At 42.4% G+C, this 26,330-nt stretch overlaps 2 protein-coding genes and 1 non-coding gene across 3 annotated transcripts; 1 reads left to right on the top strand and 2 right to left on the bottom strand.

Moving 5' to 3' along the window:
* The first annotated feature begins 5,308 nt into the window (after positions 1 to 5,308).
* Positions 5,309 to 16,850, top strand: sack1hb (scaffolding CK1 anchoring protein Hb). Its single transcript, XM_085346245.1, has 8 exons — positions 5,309 to 5,596; positions 11,192 to 11,383; positions 11,465 to 11,791; positions 12,660 to 12,824; positions 12,960 to 13,084; positions 13,168 to 13,725; positions 13,859 to 16,193; positions 16,671 to 16,850. The coding sequence occupies exons 2-8, from the start codon at positions 11,261 to 11,263 to the stop codon at positions 16,689 to 16,691; spliced, it is 3,654 nt and encodes a 1,217-aa protein (XP_085202371.1). The 5' UTR covers positions 5,309 to 5,596; positions 11,192 to 11,260; the 3' UTR covers positions 16,692 to 16,850.
* Positions 16,851 to 18,801: 1,951 nt separating this feature from the next.
* LOC146609750 (synaptonemal complex central element protein 1) lies at positions 18,802 to 25,621 on the bottom strand. The gene is made up of 9 exons (XM_085346670.1): positions 25,606 to 25,621; positions 24,961 to 25,143; positions 20,564 to 20,638; positions 20,052 to 20,099; positions 19,885 to 19,939; positions 19,317 to 19,406; positions 19,170 to 19,233; positions 19,013 to 19,079; positions 18,802 to 18,902 (listed from the first exon to the last, which is right to left on the bottom strand). The coding sequence occupies exons 1-9, from the start codon at positions 25,619 to 25,621 to the stop codon at positions 18,802 to 18,804; spliced, it is 699 nt and encodes a 232-aa protein (XP_085202796.1).
* LOC146609751 (U8 small nucleolar RNA) lies at positions 20,759 to 20,891 on the bottom strand. The gene has a single exon (XR_014905094.1). It is a non-coding gene; the product is annotated as a U8 small nucleolar RNA (small nucleolar RNA).
* Positions 25,622 to 26,330: the final 709 nt, after the last annotated feature.

The following is a 26,330-nucleotide window of genomic DNA, read 5'->3' as shown; positions in this document are numbered from 1 at the left end:
TATCAATATTTATCATCAGACCCTGGGTAGTAATGGTGAATGCAGTGTTGTATTGTTAGCATTAGACTCCACGTTTACTCAAACTCCACAGAAACACAGCTCCCCCCCACACAGCCACCTACAGTACAGTGTACTGTACAGCGTTGGGCACCTTTCCTCTCGGCACAGTGGTGTAAAGATGACCTCAAAGCCTCTGGCTCCAGGGAGTCACCTTATACTCCGGTGTGACATTACATCGTGAGAAAAGCATGCTGGGAAAGCTCACAGAGAGCAGTGTGGAGACAGACAAAGAAGGGCACACTCAAAGAGCAACCTCCTCTTATTGTTGCTCCTAGAAAATGGTGATTAAGTCTGCACTGGAAGCTGCAGCAGACATGGACACACGCGGTGATAAGACATGAAGTCAGATACAGATACTCCTGATTTTGACTCATATCACTCTGTTCTGCACTCTGAGACTAAAGGAAAAAATGTGACTATGAAACGGTCACAAAGAGAAAAATGCCATGGTTTATTAGGGTCTCCTAGCAACACAACAGTACAGCCTTCATGTTTGTTTGACTGATCACATGACGTGAACTTTGCGGTGGTTTTGGGGCTTGTGGTGCTTTTGAATTGCTTCGTATTATACACGCAAGCACAGCACCATGAACATAAATGGGATGGACAAAAATGAGAAACGCCTCCTATAATATAAACAAAACTCTGACATTTCTTTACCTTTTGCTCCCAGGAGGGCCAGCCAGTCGTGAGCAATGGTTCTCTGTGCTTTGTGAAGGTTTTTCAAAGTTTTTCCTTGGACATTGGCTGCCTTTTCTCTTATTTTCAGTCCAGTCCTTGTAACTGGCCATTTTCAGAGAGTCTTGTTTGTGTTTTTACTTATTATATTTCTTAAAACCGACGTATGAATCAGCATCGGCGTAAAAAGGCATCCCTAACTCAAGGGATGAACCTGTGTTGTGTTTACACTTAACGGAGAATCAAGGAATCAATTCTACATTTTCTTTAGACATTTTATTTGGAGAGGTATTCTCAAAAACTAATTAACGGAAAAAAAGTTTATCTGGCAAATATTGACTTTCAAGATCCTTCAATAAGTCGCTGCACCTATTTTTCATTTTCCTGGCAAAGCATAAAGAAATGAGGAGTGTCTCAAAACTTTTGCTCTATCTATCTATCTATCTATCTATCTATCTATCTATCTATCTATCTATCTATCTATCTATCTATCTATCTATCTATCTATCTATCTATCTATCTATCTATCTATCTATCTATCTATAAAAAAAAAAAGGTCACAGGATTTCTTCATCTTCATCTAATTCTACTGTCAATTTTGAAGAAGCCTTGTCAATAAAGGTTTTTTGAATTCAAATATACCTGACACAGCCTACTAAGCCAGCCCTGCTAAGGTGCAAGCTTGGATTTAGCTCCTGTCTGGACCTGCATACCTGTTCCAAGCCGGCTGGGTGACTCAAGAGAGGGAGGAGATCAGGGGGGAAGAGAGGGGTTGAGCAAGGAAGAGAGAGTGTGTAAAAAAGAGAGAGGGAGCGAGAAAGCGAGAGAGAGGTTGGGTGTGGTGAGATGCCTTGAGCACATTCCTGGCAGCTGCCGCGCCCTGTGTTTCAGCGTCTTTGTACCTGCTAGTGTTTGTTATCAGAAGCCGATCATACTTTCTCTCATGGCCCTCACTTTGATTTCACAAACATGCATATAGTATGGTTTCCCTTGTCTGCACTCACACAGCTGTATGCTGTATGCACTTCTTAAGTGCATTGTGCTTAAAGCGCGAGCTCAGGAATATGGCCACTGCAGTGTATGTGAGTACATGAGTACTTTACAGATTAGGACATGGATGAACAGGCAGACACTCAAACAGGAGACACACCCTCGGGAACAGGACTGAACATAAGCCATAACTCTGTGTGTAGGTGTGTGTGTGTGTGCGTGTGCGTGTGTGTGTGTGTGCGCGCTATCAGGGGCCTATCAAAGAAGGTGTGTTCTTTATGATAGATGATAGATGATTTAGGACAAAGGACAGCCAAAGTGCGCACCAACACACACACACACATTTCTACCTGCACAGCACTTTGTTTAATGTTATCACTACCGGTGCATTCGAGTACAGGTGGAGAGCCCAGAGAGAGTGAAAAGGCAAACAAAAACAGACAAAAGAAAAGTTAAACTGATAAAAGACTGAAACTGAATGCATTTACTTTATATCAGGAGGAAACACATCACAATAATAATTCATGTTTTCAAGTTTCAGAAAAATCCAAATCCAACCTCATCTCCAGATGATGGTTGGCAGAAATGACCCTGGATCCGTGTGGGATTTGAGGGGTACAAACTGTTGGTAGTGCCTGCACAAACGACTTTGTTACAGTGGACTCTTATAGAAATGAGAACTCTGGAAGTCTGCTGAGTCAGCACTGGTGTTTTGCCATGGAGAAAAACAGCACACTGACTCATTTACAAGGATTCAGACAGGAACACGTTCTCCAAAGAAACCACTTTTTCCTTTAAAGCAGCCAATGTAGCATTTGCAGAAGACAAACTTCTCCCTAACTGCCCATTTGGTGTATTTTTGTGAAATGAGGAATCCCCGATTTAAGGGGATGCTGTGGTTTTAGCAGTTACAGTAAAATGCATTAAAGGTAGCGAGGAAAGATCTTAAACACGGCAGCATAACATCTGATCGTGACAAAGCAAATGAAGCTGTACACAGCAGAATTGTCTTTACTTGAAAAATGCTTCACATTTAATATAAGTTAAAAGCACTTTACTTAATTTTATATATTAAAAAAAACGTCCATCCATTTTGTCTCCCTTCTGGAGCCTATCACTGCTATTACGGGGTGAGAGGTGGGGTACACTCTGAACATGTCTTCAATCTGTTGAGAGACAACTATCACACCTACAGCCAGTTATAGTCGCCACTTAACCTAATATGCACACTTGAGAAAGCCGGAGTACCTGGAGAGAACCCACACAGACACGGAGAGAACATGCAAACTCCACACACACCTCAGCCATCTGGTGGATTCATGCCCAGGACCTTTTTGCTGTGAGGCAACCAATGCCACACCACCCTAAGCACGGCCGATCTCGTATTATCTTGGAAGCTAAGCACCATCGGCGTAACTTTGTGTTGAACATTGGGTGGGTCAAGATCTCTGTCTAAATAAATAAATAAATCTGGGTAAATTCCCAGATGATTAAACATGCAGCTATTTTGCTTTTAATACCTGAAATGAGTAAAGAAAATCAACAGCCTATTTATGCAAGATAATTCCATCCATCCATCTTCATCCGCTTTATCCGGGGCCGGGTCGCTGGGGCAACAGCCTAAGGAGAGAAGCCCAGACCTCCCTCTCCCCAGCCACCTCCTCCAGCTTATCCGGGGGAGCCAAGAGATATAATCTCTCCAGCGTGTCCTGGGTCTGCCCCGGGGCCCGGAGTGGGACATGCCAGGAACACCAACCCCAGGAGGCGCCCAGGAGCATCCTTGTCTGAACCACCTCAGCTGGCTCCTTTAGATGTGGAGGAGCAGCGGTTCTACTCTGAGCCCCTCCTGGATGGCCGAACTTCTCACCCTATCTCTAAGGGAGAGGCCAGCCACCCTTCGGAGGAAGCTCATTTCCACCGCTTGTATCCGCGATCTTAGCTGTTGACTAAGCAGACCTGGGTGGTTTTGAATTTTTGTTTTGTTTCTCTTTCTTCTTCCTTTCTCTCTGACATTTTCTCAGGTGAAGTTGCGGGTCTAGTTCTGGTCTCTCTGCCTGAGGCTGGTGTCTGTCAGTGTTAGGCTCCCTCCGTTTGTGTCATCTGGCTCAAGAATCAACTTACCTGCAATCTGGTAACAACTCAAGTTGTTGTGGTTCACGTTCGCACCTCCAAATGTCTGTGACCCACTCTCAGGATGTCTGCCCACTTCACAGTCTCAAGAAATAAGTTGATCTGGTTCTATTTACACATCATCCTGCTTTATTCACCTCCTGGACAGCCAATTAACTCTCATTTTCTCCCCTGACAGAGCTCAGTGATCCCATTTGCATTGAAGCCGTTCTTCTTTCCCAGCTACAGTCCTTCATCTGCTCAGTTTCTTTGCAATAAAGTTTACTTAATCAAAAGCCACTGCTTGTTGAGTCTGCTCTTTTACATTATGACTCCAGCAGAATGAAGCTTGGGGAGGGGCAGCCATCTGTCGCATCGTTTGGGAGTGAGGGGAGGGAGACAGGACAAAGACACATTGTGGAAGAGAGCCAGAGTGAAAAGAGGTGAGTGAAGGAGACTCAGTGCATTATGGGAATCCCCCAGCAGCCTAGGCCTATTGCAGCATAAGTAAGAGAGGATTCAAGGTCACCTGATGTAGCCCTAACTATAAACTTTATCAAAAGTCAAGTTTTAGGTCTAATCTTAAAAGCAGAGAGGGTGTCTGTCTCTTGAATCCAAACTGGGAGCTGGTTCCACAGACAAGGGGCCTGAAAGCTGAAGGCTCTGCCTCCCATTCTACTTTTAAATACCACAAGTAAGCCACCGAGTTAGAGCGGAGTCCTTCACAGTGGTGATATGGCACTATCAGGTCTTTAAGATATGATGGAAAGAAGATTAAACAGGTGGTGATCTCATCTCTGTCATAGTCCTCTGATGTAGTACACGTTGCAATTACAGGTTCACTGGTTTTATTACCATTTAAACAGCAACAACCTGCAGTATGAAGTATATCTCTCCTCTGTAAAATTTAAAGACTAGACAACTGAAACATTGATTAAAATACTACTAATTACAGATTTGAGGTAAAATATTAACACTGATTCTTTGCACTTCTTTGGTGTATGTGCAAAAAGCATAGATAACTACATTCAGGGACATAATTTCTTTTTTAAAGGTTAGTGAGTTTAAGGTTGTAGTTTAAATTAAATAAAGTCTTGCTTGTGTTTATAATGTAGCACTAAAATCCCTGATATGATGCATTTTATTGATGGAGAGTTTCAAATCGGTTGTTTTACTGACAAAACATTTCGCAGTGCAAACAACACGAGAGCAAGCAAAAAGGAGCAAACATGTCAAAGAGTCAAGTGCAAGGATGAATAAAGCATTCATTGTACGGACCGCCAGTTGGGCCAAACTCCTGCACGGGCACGGAAAAAGTTTGCGAGTTTGGAGAAACTTCCTCTTTTGCTTGAATCTTTTGCAGCCATGACATAAAAGCTACTTTTGAAACGTGCCCGGGGCGATCAACTGGTCTGGGAGGAGTCTCACCGGTGGGAAAGCCCTGCCTCGCAGGAGTCGCCCCGACGCTTCCGTCTCCGTTTATTGTGACAGCGGCTGCTGCAGGGTCACACACCGCCGGGACGACACTGAACCCGGGCCTGGAGTCCGCGCAGAGTCCGCTCTGTTTGCCGATCGGCGGTGGAGGGTGCACGCAGCTGGAGACGGGGGGGAGGTTTGGGTGGAGTTTTTTTTGTCCGATCCGAGGAATGTGACGCGCGGACGGGAAGCAGACTCGCATCAACGGTTTCACCGGGAGGAGATAAAGCCGTCGGTGCACAGAGAAAAAGAGAGGAGGCGAGTTCAGCAGCAAAGTGAGGAGGTACGAAGTTAAAACGAGGGCAAGCTGAGGGACAAAAGAGCCATTGTCTCGTCCTGCTCTGTTGTGATCTGTCCAGTTTTATATTAACCTCTAACTTATTATCTCCTGTCTTCAAAAAGCGTCCTATTTATCTTCTCCCCTGTCCATAAGCGTGAAATGTGGACTCTGCGGATTAATAAAAAGTGAAATGCAGCCTACTTTCCTCATTTCCTCATAAGCCGCTGGAGGTTTACACAGAATTAAGTCATCCAGGTAGCTGCAGTGCAACAGCGATGTTATTACAGCCCGCGTACACAGAGGGCTCAGTGCTGGGAGGCTGGACGAGACAAACTGTGCTGCTCTTTTTCCAGCCCTGTGAAGACTTTCATAAAAGACCAGAAAAAAAGCACGCTTACAACCTGTTTAGTGCTTTGTCTGCGTGGCTCTGTAGGAACTACAGCTAATAAATAATGCTTGAGAGGGCAGGGACACTTTTACAAGTGTGCCTAATGCACTGGTTGCACAACAGCATGCACGCACTGCCAGTCACTGTCATTAAAACCAACTTGAAATCCTTCCAGTAACACAAAGGCATTAGCCTGTAACCGTAAAAACTTGTTTGTCGAAGAAAGAAACAAACACTTCAGGGAGAATAAAGGTTTTAACCTAAAAAAAAAGAAGCAAAATTAAATGTGATGCAAGAACAACTCACTTTATGTTCAAACTATTTAGTCCAAACATTCAGAGTGCATCTCTCTTTCACACCTACTCCCTACCTAAGGCTTTGGTTTAAGGGTTTTTTACTGTGTCTTTATTACAGGCACTTTGGCACTTTTGTTTTGACTTGAGTGTGTATTGATTTTAAACTTCACCATCGCATGCTTTTTCCCTCGCTTCGTTCAAAGTGAGTCACTGTTCAGAAATAGCACGACATGTGGTTATAATTTGAAGAGTAGTGGGAATGTTAGTGCCATTTTCCCCCTGCGCTGGGTCTGTGCATGTGCTTCCCATTATAGGTTTAATCTTGTCACACACTGGCCTTAAGGCCAAGGCTGTGTGCCATTCATTAATTTGTTTGCACTGCTGTGTGTGGTATAGAAAACGGGGGTCTGGTTACAGAGGTGTTGTTATGTATGCGTGAGGTTTAGTGTGTATGAAGTGGAAATATTTTGATGCCATCGCTGCTGGGTTTTCCATACAGGATGACTGCAGGCCTTTAAGGCGGTTGGAAAGATGGCGGGGATCTCAGTGGACCAGTTTTTCTAGCAGTACTGCTGCATTAAAACCCCAGCTACACACACAACACAAAGGGGAGGATGCAAGCCGCCGTGTGTTCTCACATACTGTATGAATTCATTTAAGCTGTCTTTTGTGCAGCGTTCAACAGCCACGCTGAGGTGTGATGATATACAGGGAGACAACCAGCGCCGTGTGTGTGTGCACATATCTACATCTCTGTAGGTTCATCTGACAAAAAAATGTCACTGAAAGGTTCTGACGGGAGCATCTGGAGATTACTGGCTCATCTCTCCAAACCTGTTTTTAAGTATTGTTTTCTCAACCTGGGTTCACACACCGAATTATCACACAGCACGAACCGGCCAATGGTATGCCGGATCAGTTGGAGTGTTTGTTTAGTGAGGTGTGTTCGGATGCGAACGAGAGAAAACAGAAAGAGGCGGCGAGGATGTAGTTTGTGTTTTTTTTCTTGATAGTTTGTGTCCTCGGGCTCGCTTCTAACGCGTCTCATGATTCACATGTCAGGACAGATGTAATTTACACTCCCTCTGCTCTTCACCTTCCAGTTTCTCTCCTTCTTTTCAGCATTTGCGCAGGAATGCTGAGAATGGGCCGTTTGTACGCTTCGTGAGCAGACGCTGTGCACGTCTGAATATTTGGTTTATCGGCTCAGAGACGCCGAAGTCTTGCTGCTGCCTTCATGTCCTGTCTGCCAGGGTTTAGTGTTTCAGACCGGCCTTTGTTTATATGGTACATTTAGGGCAGCCTCGTCCTCCTGTGGGCCTCTGAAAGCTTCACAACAAAGGTAGTAAAGACAGGGATCCTGATCATCATGAGACACTTTCTGCAGTTTGATGCTTGCTGCAGTTGCTATAACAGCAAACAAAGCAGCAGTATTTGTTTGAATATCCTACCAGTAGGCCAGGTGAGGCGGGGAAAGTCTGTCATGCTTCTGACATTGTGTTATTCATCTGTTGCCCCACTCTACGGTGACACAGTGATGACGAGGATGCAAAGGAAACCCCCATCCCCCTCTACCCGCCTTGGCTCTTTTTAATGCCACCATGCTTCTGAATTAACCAATTAGGTCATTTCCTCCCCAGGCTGCCTTCCTTCAAGCTGCTGTCAATGCTTTTGATAATCACTTGATTACAAAAACAGTAACACTACCAAAAATACTTCTTGTTAGTTATTTTTGCTACATTTCTTTCTCAAACGTGACAGTGAACTTATTGCTTGTTCCTACAGATTAGGTTTGTTCAGCTTGCACTCTATAATACAACTTTCCATTCACGAGGGAATTAACTCTGACTTTTGGACTGTTGTGTTGCTACATGTGAGTTTTTCTCTTATTTTGCGTCTGTCATCGGTTATGCACTTCATTTGCAGCTTCAGTGCAGTACACCTATGTACACAATGGGCACCGTGGTGCTGCAAATGACTTAGATACAAAGAGCAAAACTAGGCAAATCAAATGACTTGGAATTCAGGGGCAAAATAATTCCATGCAACAAGCATGTGTGCCCCGGCATTCCTCCCTGACCACCGTGGAGCATGGAAAGCCAACGGCTTGCCACAAAGCCCTAATTTCAATGGCTCCACATGAATAGGGAAACAGGATGTCAGCCATTTTGTCAGCAGATGAATCACCATCTCGGCAGTCTGTTGCAAGTTATCCCCAGGCCACGCCAACCAGGCTACTCGATGACTCACCAGGTCGCTGAGTAAACCGGGTTGTCCCACTGATTGTGGGTTAGGACTTTCAGCCCTTAGCTATCACCGTCATTAATCTCTCAAGTGTGCTTGGAAGTTTGCAGATACAAACAGGTACAGCCTCACTAAATACTTACCCACCCTACCTGTCAGACCCCGGGTTACACACACGCCCTAATTTGCTCAGACTGTAGGTGTATCCACTTCCTCTTTCGACCACATGCTACATAAGAAAATAAGCCACGTATGTTTCCTAACATTGCCAGCTTACTTTAAATACTTAAGCAGCGTGGTGGTTGTTCACTCTTTTCTCCACCAGAATGCAAACCCTCCAGCATGCAGCTGTCAGGACCACATCAAACATCGCTCAGTGGGTGCTCTGGTTGGCTCAGTGATGGTTCATAATATGCAAGTGTGCTGTGGGTTGGAATCAAGCCTGGGATTTTCATTGTTTCTTTATCTAATGCCAAAAAAACCCCCTCAAAAGCCAAATTAGGTTTTTAGTAAAGTATCTACTTTACCTTTCGAAAGCAGGTACATGGATGTACAAAAGTGGCCAACTAAACACTCCACTGTTTTATTTGGACATCATTTACAATCAGCAGTAATAGATGAAAAGTTAATGGGTTTGTTTGTTTGCTGGACGACACTGTGGTCGAGTGGCTGTCTCATTATTAGCTATTTACCAACATACAAGTATCATTAATTACAACAGCTGACAAGTGAAAAGTAAAGAAGAGATGGGAGAGACCATCAACCACAGTGTGAGTGTTGATGTTGCGTAGTTGGTCCATTCTGTTACTTCCCTGTTGGGAGCTCGTGTTTGGAGCTCCACAAGCAACCAGCTGATCCAAGCAGAGTTGGACGGAGCATAAACGACTATGACAATGAAACAAGATTATTTTTAAATTGCACACACACACACCCTTAATGGTGAGTTTTGACATCTTGGTATATATTAATAAGGATGGTTTGATGACCTATAGTTCGGTAGCGGCCACCATGACTAACTAATGCAAATCCAGTTATTTGTTTTATAAGCAGGCCTGAAATATGACAGAAACCACTCCGCTCAGACTTCAAAGAGCTTTAAGGGTTCAACGGCTTTTCTTAGTAAGCTGTCGTGTGTTAAAGAGTTTAACTGACAAATATCAGTATTGGTTGGGCTCCAGTTAGCATTGTTGACTCACTGCAAGAAGTTTCCTGGTTTCAGTCCCGTGGGGACCTTTCTGTGTGTAGTTTATGTTTTCCCTGTGCTTTTGGTAGGTTTCCTCCAGGAACTACAGCTTCCTCCAACAGTTCAAACACATCTATGTGATTCTAAACTGCTTGTGTGCAGGATGTCAGGCAGAAAACGTGCCGTAAGAAAGGATGGTTTGCTTGATGAGATTAGAAAAGTGCTATATATTACATTTTACAGCTCAAATTATGTGAACATTTATGTTGGTTTTCGGTGCTTCTTTAGCCGATGTGGTTTAGCTGTTTTTAGCCTCTCACCAGCTGCTTTTCCTAACCGTGTTTTATCTGATGACTGTATTCATCCGCGTATGAAACTAGAAGGCCACACAGAGAAATAACACTGAGAAATAACACTTGTTTTTTTTAGAAAGAGCTCGAGATCACCATCACGTCATTTTCACATTTTTGAAAGCTTCATGAGATTGTTTGTGTGTTTGTGTAGGTGTGTTACCCTTGCTGATAGATGAACAATCAAACCTGCGTCTTAGTCACGCCAAAGTCACCTCTTAAAGTTTGGCATGTGAATCAAAAATGTCACTATCTGGTTCTCGTTGAAACAGGCGTATATTCACACAGTGTTATGTAACAGCGGACCTGTGACTTCTTTAAGTCATGCCCATCTAAATAAGTTTGGTTGCCATGACCGGCAGATTTTTCAGGATAAGGTCTAAGCAGCAACATGAATTATGACGCACCAGCGTGGCAAGTTTACTGTGATATGAAAGAACCTGTCTCTACAACTCCTCACGCCTCTCCCACCTCTCCTCTTGCTCTCTTTAATCTCGTCTCCTCCCTTTGCTTTTTCTGTATCCAGCTGTTCCACTTTGTTCTCACCTTTATATACAGTCTTTCAATAAGCCGCACTGAAGGTTGATTAATCGCTGGTATTATTAGAGTGAAGTCTTTTCATTTAATTCAATTAATCATACTTGAGAAATATGATACTTTTACCTGTTCTACGTTTAAGTTGAAGGAGTTGCTCTCTCATAGCACCATTCTTTTATGCATGCTTTCTTCAGTATTACTCATTACTACCTGCAATCCCACACAATGTCAAAAAGTATTGTTAGTTTCATAAAAGTATTCTAATTGTGTAGGCAAGCAATAAATATCTGTTACAGTTGTTAACATTGAGACAAATTTGCCTGTTAAACTGTTACTTGCTGCTAAGCCGCCGTTGACTCAGCGACAATAGTTGCTTTGTGTGCGTGGTTAAAGGTAACGTCTGTTTGTGTGTCCAGACACAAAGGTCTTTTCCTCTCAACACCCAAGGGGATATTTTGTTGAATCATAAGTATTGTGTCTCATGGATGGGGGAGTGGTGTGATATTTACAGTATGTGCAAATAGAGTACAAAACCAGCTGTGATGACGTTAATTATTAATTATTGTGGGACCTCATTTTATATTTTCCTTTTCCTTGCAGGTTTAAATTCCTCCTTCCTCACCTTTTCTTACTCCTGAGCCTTAAACTTTGACCTGACCCCCTCCAACCATGCCGCACCGGTCTCAGAGTTCATCGATAGGCGATAACCCTCTCGACCCAAATTACCTTCCTCCGCACTACCGTGAGGAGTATCGTCTAGCCATTGATGCTCTGATAGAAAATGACACTCAGGTAAGCGTTGCTCTAATGCATGAAAACACATACACACAGCTTTTACGATCTCCTAAACTTTTCTGTCTCTTTGCACACCAGGGCTACTATGAATTCCTCCAGAATGCAGATATGGCCGGTTTTCTGGCACAGCCAGAAATTGAACACATCAAGTCGACAATCCAGGGGCCTAGCCAGCCCACCGGCGTCCCGGAGCTGACGTACCACGAGGGAGGCGTCGAGGACGATGGGTCTTCGGACACCTACTGGCCAGTTCAGTCGGACCTGGCTGCCCCGGGGCTGGATCTGGGCTGGCCGCAGCACAGTTTCGTTGATCCCACAGAGGTCACAACTCTAGTCAACCCCTCTGATCCTGACATGCCGAGCATAAAGGAGCAGGCGAGGAGACTCATCAAGAACGCACGCCAAGTAAGCAGAAGAGGATAAGAATGTGTTAAAACATGCAGGAGTGGTTTTGTTTCACCTTACAGTAGAAAGAAAAATCAACCAAAAAATTCAGTGTTTATAAATTCATATATTTAAGGTGCCGACTCAGAACATGGCACATATCCAGTTTCACAGATAAAACACGAGGAGCTTTTATTTATTTATAGGTAATACTGCAGTACAAGTCTTATTACATCAGAGTGTTATTACCTTAGAAGATAGCGAGAAGAAGCGAGATAGAGAGCTGCCAGGGACATGGTGTGAGCGACGGTTATGTTATCTCGCTGCTGAGTTCATCTCACTTTTTATGCTCTCTGCCAAGTCTGCCACCACGCCCTTTCAGAAACATTTGTAACTGGCTTGCCTTTAGCTAAATAAAATACCTGATTAATGGAAGCGAGAATGCCAAATCCAGTGAGCAGTCAAACCTGTTGGTGTGGTGGGTTGTGTGTGTAACTGTCCTCCATTTCTTGCCCATGTGTTTATGGAATACATGTCTGTATCCTGCCAAAACTCAGAGTTAACTGTCAACAAGCACACAGAGGACACTCAACAACACCCTCTTACTGAAATTTATTCTTAAATCTTCTATAAGCCTTTTTTAATTCGTTAGTGTCATATCTGTTGCTTCCACTGGTCTGTGCTGAGTTCTTGTGGCTGATCTTCCCACCATGCTTTCCACATGTGGGTGTGAAAGGGCAAAGAGGTCCCAGGATAGCCGAATATAAATATTAATTACTACAGATCAAAATACCAGACTTCCTTTTGACTACAGTTGTCCTGACTGAACTGAAATAGACTTTTGTTGATGAAAAAGAAAAACTTTTTTGTGTGTTTGCTCCTGCTCCAGGTTATCGCTGTGGTGATGGACATGTTCACAGATATTGACATCTTCAGTGACCTCTTGGACGCAGCAGGACGACACGTTCCTGTTTATATTTTACTGGATCAGCTGGAGGCTCATCACTTTGTCTCTATGGTCCTCAACTGCAAAGTCAACCTGGAGTTTATTCCGGTCAGTTTGAATTTTATGATATTATCTGAAAACAACATTAAAAAGAAAAAGGCGCTAACAGCTGGGTCTTGTTATGTATTTGCTTATAATTATCAGATATGCATGTGTAACAGAGTTGAAATTCTGATTTTATAGATGATACGTGTCCGGACTGTGGCGGGAATACCTTATTACACCCGGACAGGAAAATCATTTAAGGGGCAGGTGAAAGATCGTTTCCTATTGGCTGACTGCAGAGCTGTACTCAGTGGGAACTACAGGTGACTAATTTAATAGTATTAATAACATCAGCACTCAGTTATTCTTTAAATAATCTTTGCCTCTACTGTTCTTTATGTTATAGTTTCATGTGGTCCTATGAGAAGATCCACCGCTGCATCGCCCACCTCTTCCTTGGGGAGCTTGTTGCCACCTTCGATGAAGAGTTTCGCATTCTGTACGCTCAGTCAGAGCCTCTGGTTATTGACCCAAACAATACAGCGCTTACTGTCTCTGATCCCAGCAGCACCGGCAACTATTTAGGCAGCCAGTTTGGATTAAAGAGGTCCCAGTCTTTGCGTAACACAGTAGGTTACCGAAGGCAGCCTGAGATTCCCCCTGCCTTCCCCTATGGTGACACTGATCGTAACCCCGTGCTTCCTTTCCGGAGAAATGACGCGTTTCGTCAAACCCTGGAGCCCGGGACAGGAATTACTATTGGAAAGTATTCACAGCAGCAGTTTCGTCTTCAGCAGTCATTCCTGGAACAGGGGCGGTCCATCGTGTCCAGGCAGATGGAGATGAGCGCCAGTGCCTTCAAGAGGCACAGCTATGCAGAAGGAACCCAGGAAACATACGCGTCTTCAAGACAGTTTATGCAGCAAAGAGTCATGAACAATCTGGACGAGACAGACTTCCACAGGTAGGAAAACCTTTAAAACCTCCTGCTGTGATCAGAATAATGCAGAATTATCACATGGACCATAAACATAAAATGTATGGTTTATTATTAAGTTATTAAACAATAAACAATATGTGCTGCACTTTCGTTACAGAGAACAGATTCAAAGCAGCCATTTTTACAGTGAAGGGCCCGGGCCAGGTTCTGGCCACGGACACTTCGACAGACTTCGAGGCCGTCCTCCGCACCTCTCCATTGACCAGTATTCAGACTCAAGTTATCGCTCAGACCAGGAGCCTCCACCTGGGCAGTATGGCAGAGACTACTTTTCATCTGAGGACCTGAGAGGACCCGAGGGCCACAACGCCCCTCCGTTAGCTGGGAGGTATGGGGGAGGATCCTCCCATAAGAGGCCAACCATAGGACAGGCGTATGCTTGTCAGAGCTCACCAACACACCCCCACCCACCTGAGAAGAAAAACTTTAACAAACAATTTGATCAAGAGCATGAGGAGGACTCAAGTGCAAAGCAAGGCCTGAGAAGCTGGAGAATCCACTCCTATCTAAATACTTATGAGGACACTGGAGAAGAAGGCCTGGCTCAGCCTATGGGTCCTGATGCTTTTGATGAACCTTCTCAAGCTGTGCAACCAACTGAAACTGAAAGTTCAGCTCCACGCTATGGAATAAAAGAGCCACCAAATGTTCCTCCCAAGCCCAGACCTGATATCCTGAGGCCACGTTTTGGAAAGCCTAAACTACCTGAGAGCAGCAATAAAGACTCTGGCCTACCAACGTCCAAGGATCTACTTCCTTCCCGCCTTGTACTGGACAGAAAAGAGAGGGAGGAGGAGAAGGAAAGAGAGCCAGAGAGGAGTAAAGCAAGGGAGGGGGGCACAGATGTGGAGGCGAAAGGTGCTCCAGAACTCCTTCTATCCAAACACGAGTCATTCCGGTCGCGTGTTAACCCGCTCCTTCAGCGCAGCTCTCGACTGCGCTCCTCACTTATATTCTCATCTTCTAAAGCAGAGATACACAGTGGTAGCTTAGGTCTAAAACCAGCGACGGAAGAGGATGAGGAGTTGGATTCAGTGCGCACTTCATCCATTGTGGCCCAGATCCTAGAAAAGAGGAGGTCATTAACTCGTGAGCCTTTTAATTGGCGAAGGAAGACCGAGGAGAAGAAGGAGAAAGAAGAAAAACAGGAGAAGCTAGAGGAAAAGGAGATACGGTTAAAAGATGAGATTAAACCTAAAGAGGAACCTAAAGAAACTAATGAAAAAGTAAAGACAACATTTACGCTTGAAAAACCTAAAGTCACAGATTCATCATCTCTGAACATGAATGATCCGGCCAGCCGTTTGCAGTACTTCAAAGACCTAGCTGCCAAGACAAAAGTCTCGAAAACAGAGACAGAGCCATCGCTAAAAGCCTTAGAGCCCGCTGAAAAAAGGCAAGATCTTTCTGATAAACCTCCCAACATTACAACAACTTTGAAGACCCCAGCTGTCACACTCAGTACAGCAGAGCCTGAGCAGACAAAGCCAGACGTCTCAGCAAAACTGGCTGAGATCAATAATCGCAGACCTTCAGTCAGTTCATCAAGGCCACCACTAATCTTTCCCAAGCCTTTTATAAGCTCACAGAAGCCTTCAGAGATAGTGCAGTCTCAGAAAGAGGAGAGTGCATCAGAAGGTCAAAAGAAAGATCTATTCAAGTCTCTAAAGCCTCTGCATTCACCTAAGATCTTCAAGAAGGAGCCGGTGAAACTTAAAGGGATACATCCTCGTCGCATCTCCTGTGGGGAGGAAATTTTGACCACAGATGCTACAGACGCAGAGAAGACTGAAATGAAAAAGAGTCGCTCTCACAGTTCTTCAACTCTGTCACATGAAGACTCTAAGGAAGGGCTGCAAAAGGTTATGGGCTCTACCACGTCCATCAATACCATTGGTGAGGGAAAGGGTGAGGGTAAGACACTCGACTTCCTAAAGAAACAGACTCAGAGGCTAAAGGGATTCCTGGGACCCAAGGACAAAGAAAAGAAAACCTCAGGAGAGGATAGGGGCATGAGCACGGTCATAGTGGTCACTGACAATTCGAGCAAAAAACAGAGCTCATCGTCTAAAGATACAGCGTCTACGACTGCTGATCAATCCACCACCAATCATAAAACATCAACAACCGGAACATCTGTCATGTCCCGATACCAGCCCGCAGGCGGCTCTGTTCTGTACAGCAGCAACTTACGAGACGACACCAAAGTCATTCTGGAGCAAATCTCCGCCAACAGCCAAAAGAACCGCCAGGAGCGGGAGGAGACGGGAGGGAACAAAGATGGAGATGCTGGAGATAAAGGAACGGAGAAACAGAGCTCCTTAAAAAGGAACCGATTTCTGCGACCGCAGGGCAACAACCAGGAGCGGGAGGGACTGCTGAGGAGGATAGAGAGCCTGAGGAAGGAGAAGAAGGTCTACAGCCGTTTTGAGGTAGTCTATCACAGTAAGGGAGATGTTTGCAGCGTAGATGGGAAAGCAATATGAGGAAAAACAACAACACAAAAATATGTTTAGGTGTAAACCACCAAGAGGGGAGGGAAAGGAATCCAAGAGGGAAACCAGGGTTTTAGCTTAAAAATGATATATTTTGAAATGTTTGAAAATAGTGTTTGTTCTCAAAAAGCAGCAGATGAATGTTATAAATTAGCTTCTGAGCAGTGACTGGCTAAATGTGATTGTCTTATATGTACAGTAAGAGACTGGCAAAACCACAGTTCATCACTGTTATGGATTTTTATACTACTTTAAAGAGAATCTGCTTTCAGAAAAAATAATTAACAGATTAAGCTGAACAAATGCAAGCGTGATTATGGCGCAAAGAGCACGGTACGTCCTGCTGAAGGCCAGCGAGGAGGAAAGGCAGGAGGTAAAGAGATTTCACTGTTATCCCTGTTGTTCTGTTAACAGATGGGGAATAACCTGGGATAACGAAAGATGGAGGAGCGACCTTTTACACGGAAACTTATTTAATGCAAGACTATCAAAAAACCTCTACTGTCCACGTTTGTGCCAACGACATTGTGAGAGTTCCTCTGGGCCTTAACACTACAGCGTTTTCTGGATTTTTCCACAAGAAGTAATAAAACTTGAAAGGACGACTTATAAAATGGTGAAAACAAACTCAAGTCATTGAGTCTGGAATGTGCCTTTTTGCCAAGACCTTGTTCTATTTTTTTGCCTTATATGGTGACTGAGAGAAACAAGACTCTACTTGGATACTGGCTTAATGGGCCGGTACGTGTCTCAAAAAAAAAGAAAGGTAGCACAGGTTTACCTGTAAATGAGCTTTTGTGAACAGGACTAAAAGACGAAAAGGGAAGTGTTGCATCTGAGAATCAAAAACATATAATGTGCCAGTCACAAAACACGGCACACGTGTAGTACCAGTGTTGTGTGCAGGCCACTTTGTAGATGGAGCTTGCTTGAAACTGAATGGGAGAAAGTGTCTTTGTGGATTCACCATGTGCCAGTGGCCCATTGAGGGTTTTGCCAAGGTTCTGGTGGGGGGTCATTATTAGTAGTAGTATTAGTATTAACCTGGACAAATAACCAAAACATAGGAATAAAAAGACAGCTGATGAAGAGTAAAGGGTAGAGAAGAGTGAGATCAGAGGGTAGAGTCAGTGTGAAAAGTGTGGGAGGAAAAAACTGAATCAGAAGGTGAAAATGTTGGGGGACTACAGTTTGGATGGATGGTAGCGGCTGTGGTGAACGTAACACACTCGACTTCTTTCTAATAAGTCATATACCCCCTTCTCAGGGTTGAAAATAAATAAATAACAATTCCTAGGAGACCTAGACGCTTCCATGGAAAGGGGAGTGGTGTTTATGTGTGTTAGTGTTCGCCTCATGTAGCGTAAATAAATATGCAAGAATTTCTAGTTGGCCTGAATCAGAGTAAATGATAAAACAAAAAACTGACCTCCGTTTTCCTTCTTGAAAACCAAGAATTACCTCTACAAGAAGGTATACAAGAAAGAACAGGTATATTACACAGTACTGGAGCAGCGCCACGCTTCCTTACATAACTCATTTAACTCCTGAGAGCTACGCCCTGCACAGGATTCCTAACTCCTTTGTTGGTCGGCACAAACTATTAAACCAAAGACTTACTGGCCCCGTGCTGCCTGATATCTCGACAGGGCATCAAACCACTTACGGTTCACTGTGTTTTTGCTGAGTACGTCAAAAAAGATTAAAGTATATGTTGTATGGCTGTAAAGACACTTCTGGGTGAGGGTGGGGTGACACTTGTTTTCTACACAGGATTATGCTGTAAATGTTTATGTTAAAAAAAAGGGGGATTGTTTATATTTTAAGTGATGAACTAGATTGTGATCGCCCTCACTGCGCTCTGAACGTGCCTTGTGTTTATTTTGGATTATTTGAATTGAAATGTGAGAATGTGGTTTGTCTGTAAAATAGAAAAAAGAAGTAAAAAGAAAAAGCAATTGGCATTAATTCGGGGAAGTCATTGTTGCACAGGTTTAATGTGTTCTTTTTTAAACCTCAGATAGTATTACATTTTGTTTGAAATACTGCAACAAACTCTTGCATTAAATCTCTTTTAAAATTGAACGCGACTGTGTCTCTGTGCATATGTATGTATGTATGTATTTGTATGTATGTATGTACACAGCAGGTGTGCATGTAAACTGCAGGGAAGGGTTGTGCTACTTTTAGGATTTCAGAGTGATGAAAACAATGTTACAACAATTCAAACAGGCTTTATAGTTTTTAAATATATGAACACAATAAATAACCTAGTATCAAACAGATGACAGTATATAGCATGTCTCTATGTGAAAAACACTAAGAGATCAACCAGAATTTATCCGTACAGCAAATATATTATATGATATGAGAAAAAACATCAAAAATACCCAGAATTCTGTGGTCAGATATCTCAGCTGGATGTCAGGGGTATAAATAATCACTTAGTTTGAACGATTCCGGCTGATAAAGTTGAACTTGGAACTTGGACAAGACAGATGTGTAATCACAGCATATACCTCTGATTCTTTAAATCAGAGCAAATTTACTCCTGAGTCTCTGCAGCTGCTTCCTGAGCCTGCTTCTGGTTCTTCATCTTTTCCAGCTCCTCATCGAGGTTGTGCAGCTGAGTGAGCTTTAGCTTTTCTGTCAAAACACAGAAGAAATTCAGTGACAGTGCTGGAAAGTGAAAACAAACGCTGTATTCACACACATACAACATTTGTGCTGAGAGAAGAGTGTGCGGAGATGCTTACCAGCTGCCAACAGCTGGCTCTTTGTATTCTCAACACTCTTTAATTCATCTGGGAGTCTCTCTGGAGTCTGAGTAAAGTCATAATAATAATATAATAATAAAGTCACATTTGAATCTTCTCACAAGAGTTGTGGAGAGAATTTAGCACAAACACTTACAAAGACATAGTGCAGATTCTTGTGCTGGTCTATCAGTTGATGAAGCTGGTTTTCAAATCTCATCCTGCAGAAACATGAGTTTCTAAATGTGTAACAACAGCCAGAGGTTTTTCACAGAAAACGAGTCTTTGCACTATTAAACAGTACCGCAGTTTTCGGTGTTTAAGCTTGACATCCTGGATTTCATATCTATACTGCTCCAGCAGCTCCTCACTTTTCTTATTCAGTTGTAAATGTCTGAAACACACACACAGATACAAACACAAAATACAATAAAACTTAAAAAGATTAAAACTAATAAAAGATTTTCAAACAATAAATGTAATAAAAAGCAGATTCTAATCATAAATAAAAAACCATTATATCTCTGACTACCTGTTTACACTGACTGAATGTGGGAAGGTGCATCCTTTTCAGGTATTTAATTGAATAAATGGGCAGATTGTGGGCAATTAAACACAATTGAAAGAAGAAGCAAAAGCTAAGACAGCAGTATCGGGCTGTACAACATTATCTAACTATATAAAGATTCAACCCCAAATAAAATAAAAATAAAATAAAAAAAGTATCCAGGATGCTAAAAAAGACAGATTACTGCCATCTAGTGTTCAACATCAAAAAACACAAATGAAGCCCATTGATGGTTCAGCAAAGAATGCTCCTTATGACTGAGCAGATCCAGTAAATCTCTTCAAACTTTCAGCACGGAGCTCACCTGGCAGCGTCCTGCTCAGACTCTTCACACTGAAACTGCAGCTTATTGCACACCTCTGAAGAAACAGACGAGCAACTATGTTCATCAGTGGGCTCACATTTAATGCCTGTACACTTATAAATGATGAACTATACGTGTACAACTGTTTGCCACTAGCACTTGCATACCTTCCTTTTCTTTGTGGATTGCCTCCAGTTGGAAGACTTTAGTTTGTACTGTGAATCAAGGACAGTATCTCAGTTGCTGGTTTAGTAAAGACTGTGTGAAGATCATTATGACAATGTTATTATTAAGACAATGTTGGATAACACCTCCCACCCACTCCATGACATGTTGGTCAGTCACAGGAGCTCGTTCAGTGAGAGACTGAGATTACCGAAAAGCACCACTGAACGACACAGGAAATCATTCCTGCCTGTGGCCATCTCCCTGTACAACGCATCCACTTAACACACTGTTTGCTGCTACAACTACACATGTTTCTTTTCCAAATATTTATTTATAAGTGACTTATGTATGTATGTATGTATATATATGTATATATTGTACTATTCTTAGTTAGCGTATTGTCTGTCTTGTCTTAATGTTGGTTTAAAATGGAGCACTGTAACAAAAAATAATTTCCCCCAGGGATCAATAAAGTATTCTGATTCTGATTCTGATTAACTTCGTGTCTTACAGTTTTCCAGCTCCTTCTCCAGTGAGTCACTGACTGACTTTGTCTTCTCAATTTCTTCTTCCAGGGCTCTTTTACCTTAAATTGAGAACAATGCCTTAGACACAGCACAACAACATTACATAACATAGGTTTCCAACAAATAATACAAAGACAGGATAAACCTTGCAAAATATTACAATTACATTTCACAAGTTAATCAGAATGGCTCTTAAGGGGTGTTGCTGTTCCCCGAAAGAGGGAGATACTAATCATATCTCATAGCTCTCCATTCATCATTTTCTGCAACTCCATAAATGGAGTAACAGGTAAGGATATACCTCACTGACGATACCCAGCCATAGTTCACAGAGACATTATCAACAACGCATATGCATGTTTTACTCACGGTTTTAAATTTCTGTGTAAATATTTAGCACTTACATTCTGCCTATAGTGCTATAAACAGCACGGATGTTATGTAAATTTGTAAAGAAATTGAGCTATATTCTATAATATTTCTGTTAAAGTAAACAAGGGAGCGCGTGTTCATTAGCATATCGCTATATACTGCGCTCTCATTGGTGCGCATAAATAACGTTTCTATCCCTCCGTAAAAAAGTTGTTAACGTGTTTTTCACGTTGTACGCGTGTCTCATCACTTGAGGAAACATGAAAATGTCACAAATTCGCATGCTATCGCGATTTTTGTCTAATATAAGGAAAATTATACGGGGCTTGCTACCGGAAGCGGAACTTGTGACTACCTCCCATTTGGATAGAGACACATTATGAGCTGACAGACGGACTGGTTTGTACTAAACACATGTACTTAGTTACATGCTTAGTGCTCCTACAGATCAAGTGAATAAGCTCATTATTCGACAGATAAAAATGACGCCAACGGCGGATTTATTAGTTATCTACAGGCCTTTGTATAACGACACGCATGCGCGTCGCTATCGCAGGTCAACACGAGACGGAAAGACACGACAACGAGTTCGTTTGCTTTACACGAATCCTTCGATTAAGCCAAATTTACTGCAAACACAGCAAAACCAGGCCCACAAGGCTTCCGATAAAACCCAGAGTCGTTTATCATTTTTATTATTATTATTAGTAGTAGTAGTATCATCATTATTATTATAGGCGAAACATTGTTCGTCTCCCCAAAACTCGTCTGAAAAAACCGGGGAGAAAAGGATCACCGGTAGATGTCGCTATTGAGTCTGAACAGTCTTACCGTAAACGTTATATATCTGCCGTCCTGTTACAGTTTTTGCCCACTGCTTGAACACATTTTGCAAAACTCCGCTCTCTGTGCCAAAACTGTACACACAAGTACACATGACACAACACTGGGAAATATACCATTCACATCTGTGCCAAATTGAAACTCTACTCCCAAAACCTAAACTCTGCTGTCAAAACCTGACATTCCTTTGTCAAAATGTAACTCTGTTGACAAAATGACACATACTTGCATCATATGCAAACACTGACAGATCAGGGGGAACACACTAGTCTTCTTTATATAAAACACTGCAGTCCTTGATTTCCATTGTTTATTCAGAAGGCACATTTACAGGAGACACATTTTCAAACAACCAAAAACGCAAATAGACCTACTCAATATTGTACATTGCAGTACCATGAATTCAGATAAAGCAAAAAAAACAACAACAACACAATAATACTGCAATAGAAAAAACACTATACTGTAAACACAAAAAACCATGACAATTGTGCATAAGTGGGCTCATGGATCCCGCCGTCTGTTGGGGTCTGGCCACAGGACCTCATCAACATCGCAAGCAATGTCCTCTCCCGCTAGGCACCGGGGAAAATATCCTCTTGCATGTCGAAACCATCCATGGATTGCTGTCACCTGAATGTCGCCGCAGGCCTGTTCCATTGCCTGCAGAAGAGGCATGCGGGCATGTGGTTGGCGGTCATATACTCGCCATCTCCAAGCCGAAAAAAATTCCTCTATAGGGTTCAAAAATGGTGAGTAAGGGGGCAAGTATACCACTTCAAATTGATTGTGGTTGGAGAACCAGGCCTGGACCAGAGCAGCCCGATGGAAACTGACATTATCCCATATCACCACAAACCTGGGCTGATCTGGTCTGTTCTGTACAACTATATCATGGAGAGCATCTAGAAATGTGAGTATGTGTTGGCTATTGTATGGACCTAGTATTGCATGATGGTGCAGAAGCTCTCGAAGGCATATGGCGGCACATAATGTGATGTTTCCCCCGCGCTGCCCTGGGACGTGCACAATTGCCCTTTGGCCAATTACATTACGACCCCGTCGTCTTGTTTTGCTCAGGTCGAATCCAGCTTCATCAATGAAAATGTATTCATGAGGCTGTGCAGCTCCATCCATGGCCAAGATTCTCTGAAAAAAAGGGGAACATATCACTGTACTACAGTGCTACACATTCAGCACCCTCACCCCATCACACAGGTACCTGTGTAGCTCTCAGAATAGATCCATGTGGTACTGATATGGTACATATTCAGCTGCAACTGGACTTCACCAATACTCTATTGTAAATGTAAGGGACAGTTACACGTACCCGTACATATTCAGCTCGAAGTCCTTTGACCCTGTCACTGTTCCTCTCGAATGGGACTCTGTAGAGCTGCTTCATGGTGATGCTGTGTTTACCCAAGATGCGTCTGATGGTGGTGATGCTCACATGGTCTATGTTGCTGAACACTCGCCTGTCTGCAAGTATTTTCCGTCGTAGCTGGTGGAGACGGATGGCATTGTCTGCCCTCACTAGGTCCACAACGGCAAGTTCCTGCTGTTGTGTGAACAGGCGTTGCCGTCCTCCCCCAGAAGGTCTTCGAGTCATTCTGGAGAAATATGCTAATTTGTTGAGAAACCATCCCAACAACAGACTGTTCTCTCTGTTGAGGTCAGGAAAGCGATTCCGCTCCCTGAAGACCAACACAGAGAGACTGAGGAGGAGCTTCTTCCCGCAGGCGATACGGTCTCTCAATCACACCACCACACAGTACTGACCCACACATATGGTTCTTACACACACACTGGACTTTCTGGACATTGTTTTTGCACAACACTGGTCACTATATTCTTCATTTCCAGTTAATACTTGTACAGCTGCTGTTATTGTGTATATATTTATTTATATTTAGATTTCTTCATACATTCTTATATAGTTCTATATTGTGTATTGTGTATTTTGTTGTACAGTTATTTTATTTTCAACTTTAATTTATATATTTTATCTTATTCTTCCCAGTTAAATTTACCCTTCATTCTAATTTGTGTTGTACAGTTATTTCATTTTTAACCTTAATTTATATTTTATTCCTTCCTAGTTAAATTTACCCTTTTTAATTTTTCATATTTATTTCCTATCTTATTCATAGCCTTTCCTTTTTTGTTTTCTTTAGGTCACGAGCAGTTGTCCAAGCATTTCACTACATATCGTACTGTGTATGACTGTGTACGTGACAAATAAAATTTGAATTTGAAATTTGAATTTGATATTGTCATCGGTTTGCTTATTTTTCTTACAGTACTTTACTGTATGTACTGTGTCATCCACTGTACAACACTGTACTTCAATATAAGGAATCAGCCACTTTGGCTGCAAAAGGAGCATTAGCACCCCGTATACTTGATATGGTAATGTGATATACTGTAGAACAGTGTTATAAAACCATCTGAGTAGAGCAGAAGGTATGGAGGTGAAGACATACCTGTTTTCTAGTCGGAATGTTCGTATTACAGATGCCACTGTGAAGCGGCTTAGATGTGGGTGGACTCTCTGCCCAGCTTCCCTCATAGTCAGGCCATGGTTGATGACATGGTCCACCAAAGTTGCTCTTATTTCATCAGAAATATGGGTCCGTGCATGGCCTCTTCGGCCTCCTCCTCCTCTTCCTCCTCTACCTCTTCCTCTTCCTCTTGCTCTCCCTCCATCCATGCTTGCAAAGTTCTTGAAATGGCTACGCTGAGGGCTTTTTGTAGTTGGCTAATTGGTGTTCGGTTTTGCAAGTAAGTGCCTTCAGGTGTGTATTTGAGTGGTTGCAATTACCCGATGTGTTTTGTATTTTGGATACATGTGTTTTCCGAATGGCACCCTGAAATTTCATTTTGTGAGCGAAGTGTCTTATGTATGAAATGGAGTGTAGCATGCAGGACCATGTGTGTTGCATAAAGGAGTAGGTGTGTTGCATAATTGGAACTGGGGTGCAAAGCAGCGCTTTTGTTTAAGGTAGGGGTACATGTGTTTGAGGTATGGTAACAAAAGCTTCAACTTGTGTTACTTTAGTCTAGGCATGGGTTCATGGTGTTCAAGCAACGGGCAAAAACTGTAAGTAATACATTTAGCAGCTATTCAAAAAACATCTGATAGAACAGATCAATCATACATTACCCTGTTTAAGCCTCCCGAGTTTTCCGATCAGCTGTTCAACCTTTGGCTCGTGCATTTGTCCACCTGAAGCGCACGGAACCGTATCAGGCTCGAGGTTTTGAAGTTTATCAGTGTGCAGTGAAACGTCAGCTGGTTTACCTCCTCTCAGCGGTTTCACATTAATCATGTTCTCGATGCTGAACCCTGTCACGTAATAAAGTGAAACGTTAGAGTCATGTAAACTTGTAATAACTTTACCTTTCTATAATATTCTTACTTACTCTGGTTATAATCTGGTAATAAGTACAAAATAAATAAATAGTTACTTTTATAAATCATCTTTAACCTGAGGTTAAATTTAAGCAGGTAAGGTTTTCTGGCTAGCTTGAACACCTGCCCGATAGGTAGCCAAGTGGAAACGCTAGCTTAGTTTTTTTGCTAACCTAAATAAAGACTTATTTAGGCTAATATGAGAGGCTTTAATGTTTAAATTAAGATGATGGTAGAATATTTCACAAAGAGGTTATACTTAAGGGGTAAAATACTGAACATTTACTTTAAAACCTTTGGCAAATATGAAACCAACGGTTGTTTAGCTTTTTTTTTCCAGGTTATTTTTTAGATCAGTGTAAATTTCTCTCTCCAGCTTAATGTACATCGCTTTACCTTCGAAATCACTCATCTCTATCCTGACACCACCTTGTTTTCTTTAACTGACCACAAGAGCAACTGACAGCTTAACTGACGCGCGAAGTTTCTCCTCCTTGCTCCGCTCTCATAGGTGGGGCGGCAGCACGAGCCGCAGTACTGACGGGCGCGTGCACAGCACTGCATGATATTTAGCCCTTTTGCTTATTTATAGCGTAAAACAACTTAATATTACAATAAATAAATCATAGCTGAAAAACAGGGTGGTATGTGCTTTACCTGGTAATTACAGTTTCACTATAAATGTTTTTAATTAGCATAAAGCAGGAGCAAGACATGTTCGTGTCCGAGTGCATAATTCATGTTTAAAATAATGTATTCAATTATGACTGTTGGAATTTTTTCAATACCCCCCCAATGCAACTGTGTAAATAAACTGACCAAGAAGACCATTAAAAGGGTGATTATAATATGTTATCATTATTATGTACATAATACACTTATTTTTTTAAAAAATTTTTATTATTTTAATTTTTGCTGAAATACTAAAAAAATGTCCTGAAATGTGATGTTTCTAGGATGTCAGGGTAGCACAAAGGTTTTTATTCATCAATTTTTTGAGTGAAGTTAACCAGAGCAATATGGAAGCTCCTTTCCACCACTGAAAAATGGATTTAATAAATTCACTGACTAAACGAAAGGGTAAAAAAAAAGAAAAAACAGAAAGAAAAAAAAGAAAGACC

This window comes from Diplotaxodon limnothrissa, linkage group LG22 (assembly GCF_057381915.1).
Source record: "Diplotaxodon limnothrissa isolate DT_005_m linkage group LG22, D_limnothrissa_male_GT1.1, whole genome shotgun sequence".
NCBI classification, from domain to species: domain Eukaryota; kingdom Metazoa; phylum Chordata; class Actinopteri; order Cichliformes; family Cichlidae; genus Diplotaxodon; species Diplotaxodon limnothrissa.
Note: the sequence above shows the minus strand (reverse complement) of the source record. Positions and strands in the feature narration are given on the sequence as shown.

Excerpts from the sequence above, each read along its gene's own strand:
- LOC146609750 (XM_085346670.1), bottom strand. Across the intron at positions 19,940-20,051 it reads AATCCACAAAGAAAAGGAAG|AGGTGTGCAATAAGCTGCAG; the intron begins GTATGCAAGTGC and ends CTGTTTCTTCAG. Across the intron at positions 19,407-19,884 it reads TCTGAGCAGGACGCTGCCAG|ACATTTACAACTGAATAAGA; the intron begins GTGAGCTCCGTG and ends TGTGTGTTTCAG.
- sack1hb (XM_085346245.1), top strand. The coding sequence starts at position 11,261 with ATGCCGCACCGGTCTCAGAGTTCATCGATAGGCGATAACCCTCTCGAC. Across the intron at positions 13,085-13,167 it reads GTACTCAGTGGGAACTACAG|TTTCATGTGGTCCTATGAGA; the intron begins GTGACTAATTTA and ends TTTATGTTATAG. Across the intron at positions 16,194-16,670 it reads AGGTCTACAGCCGTTTTGAG|ATGGGGAATAACCTGGGATA; the intron begins GTAGTCTATCAC and ends TTCTGTTAACAG.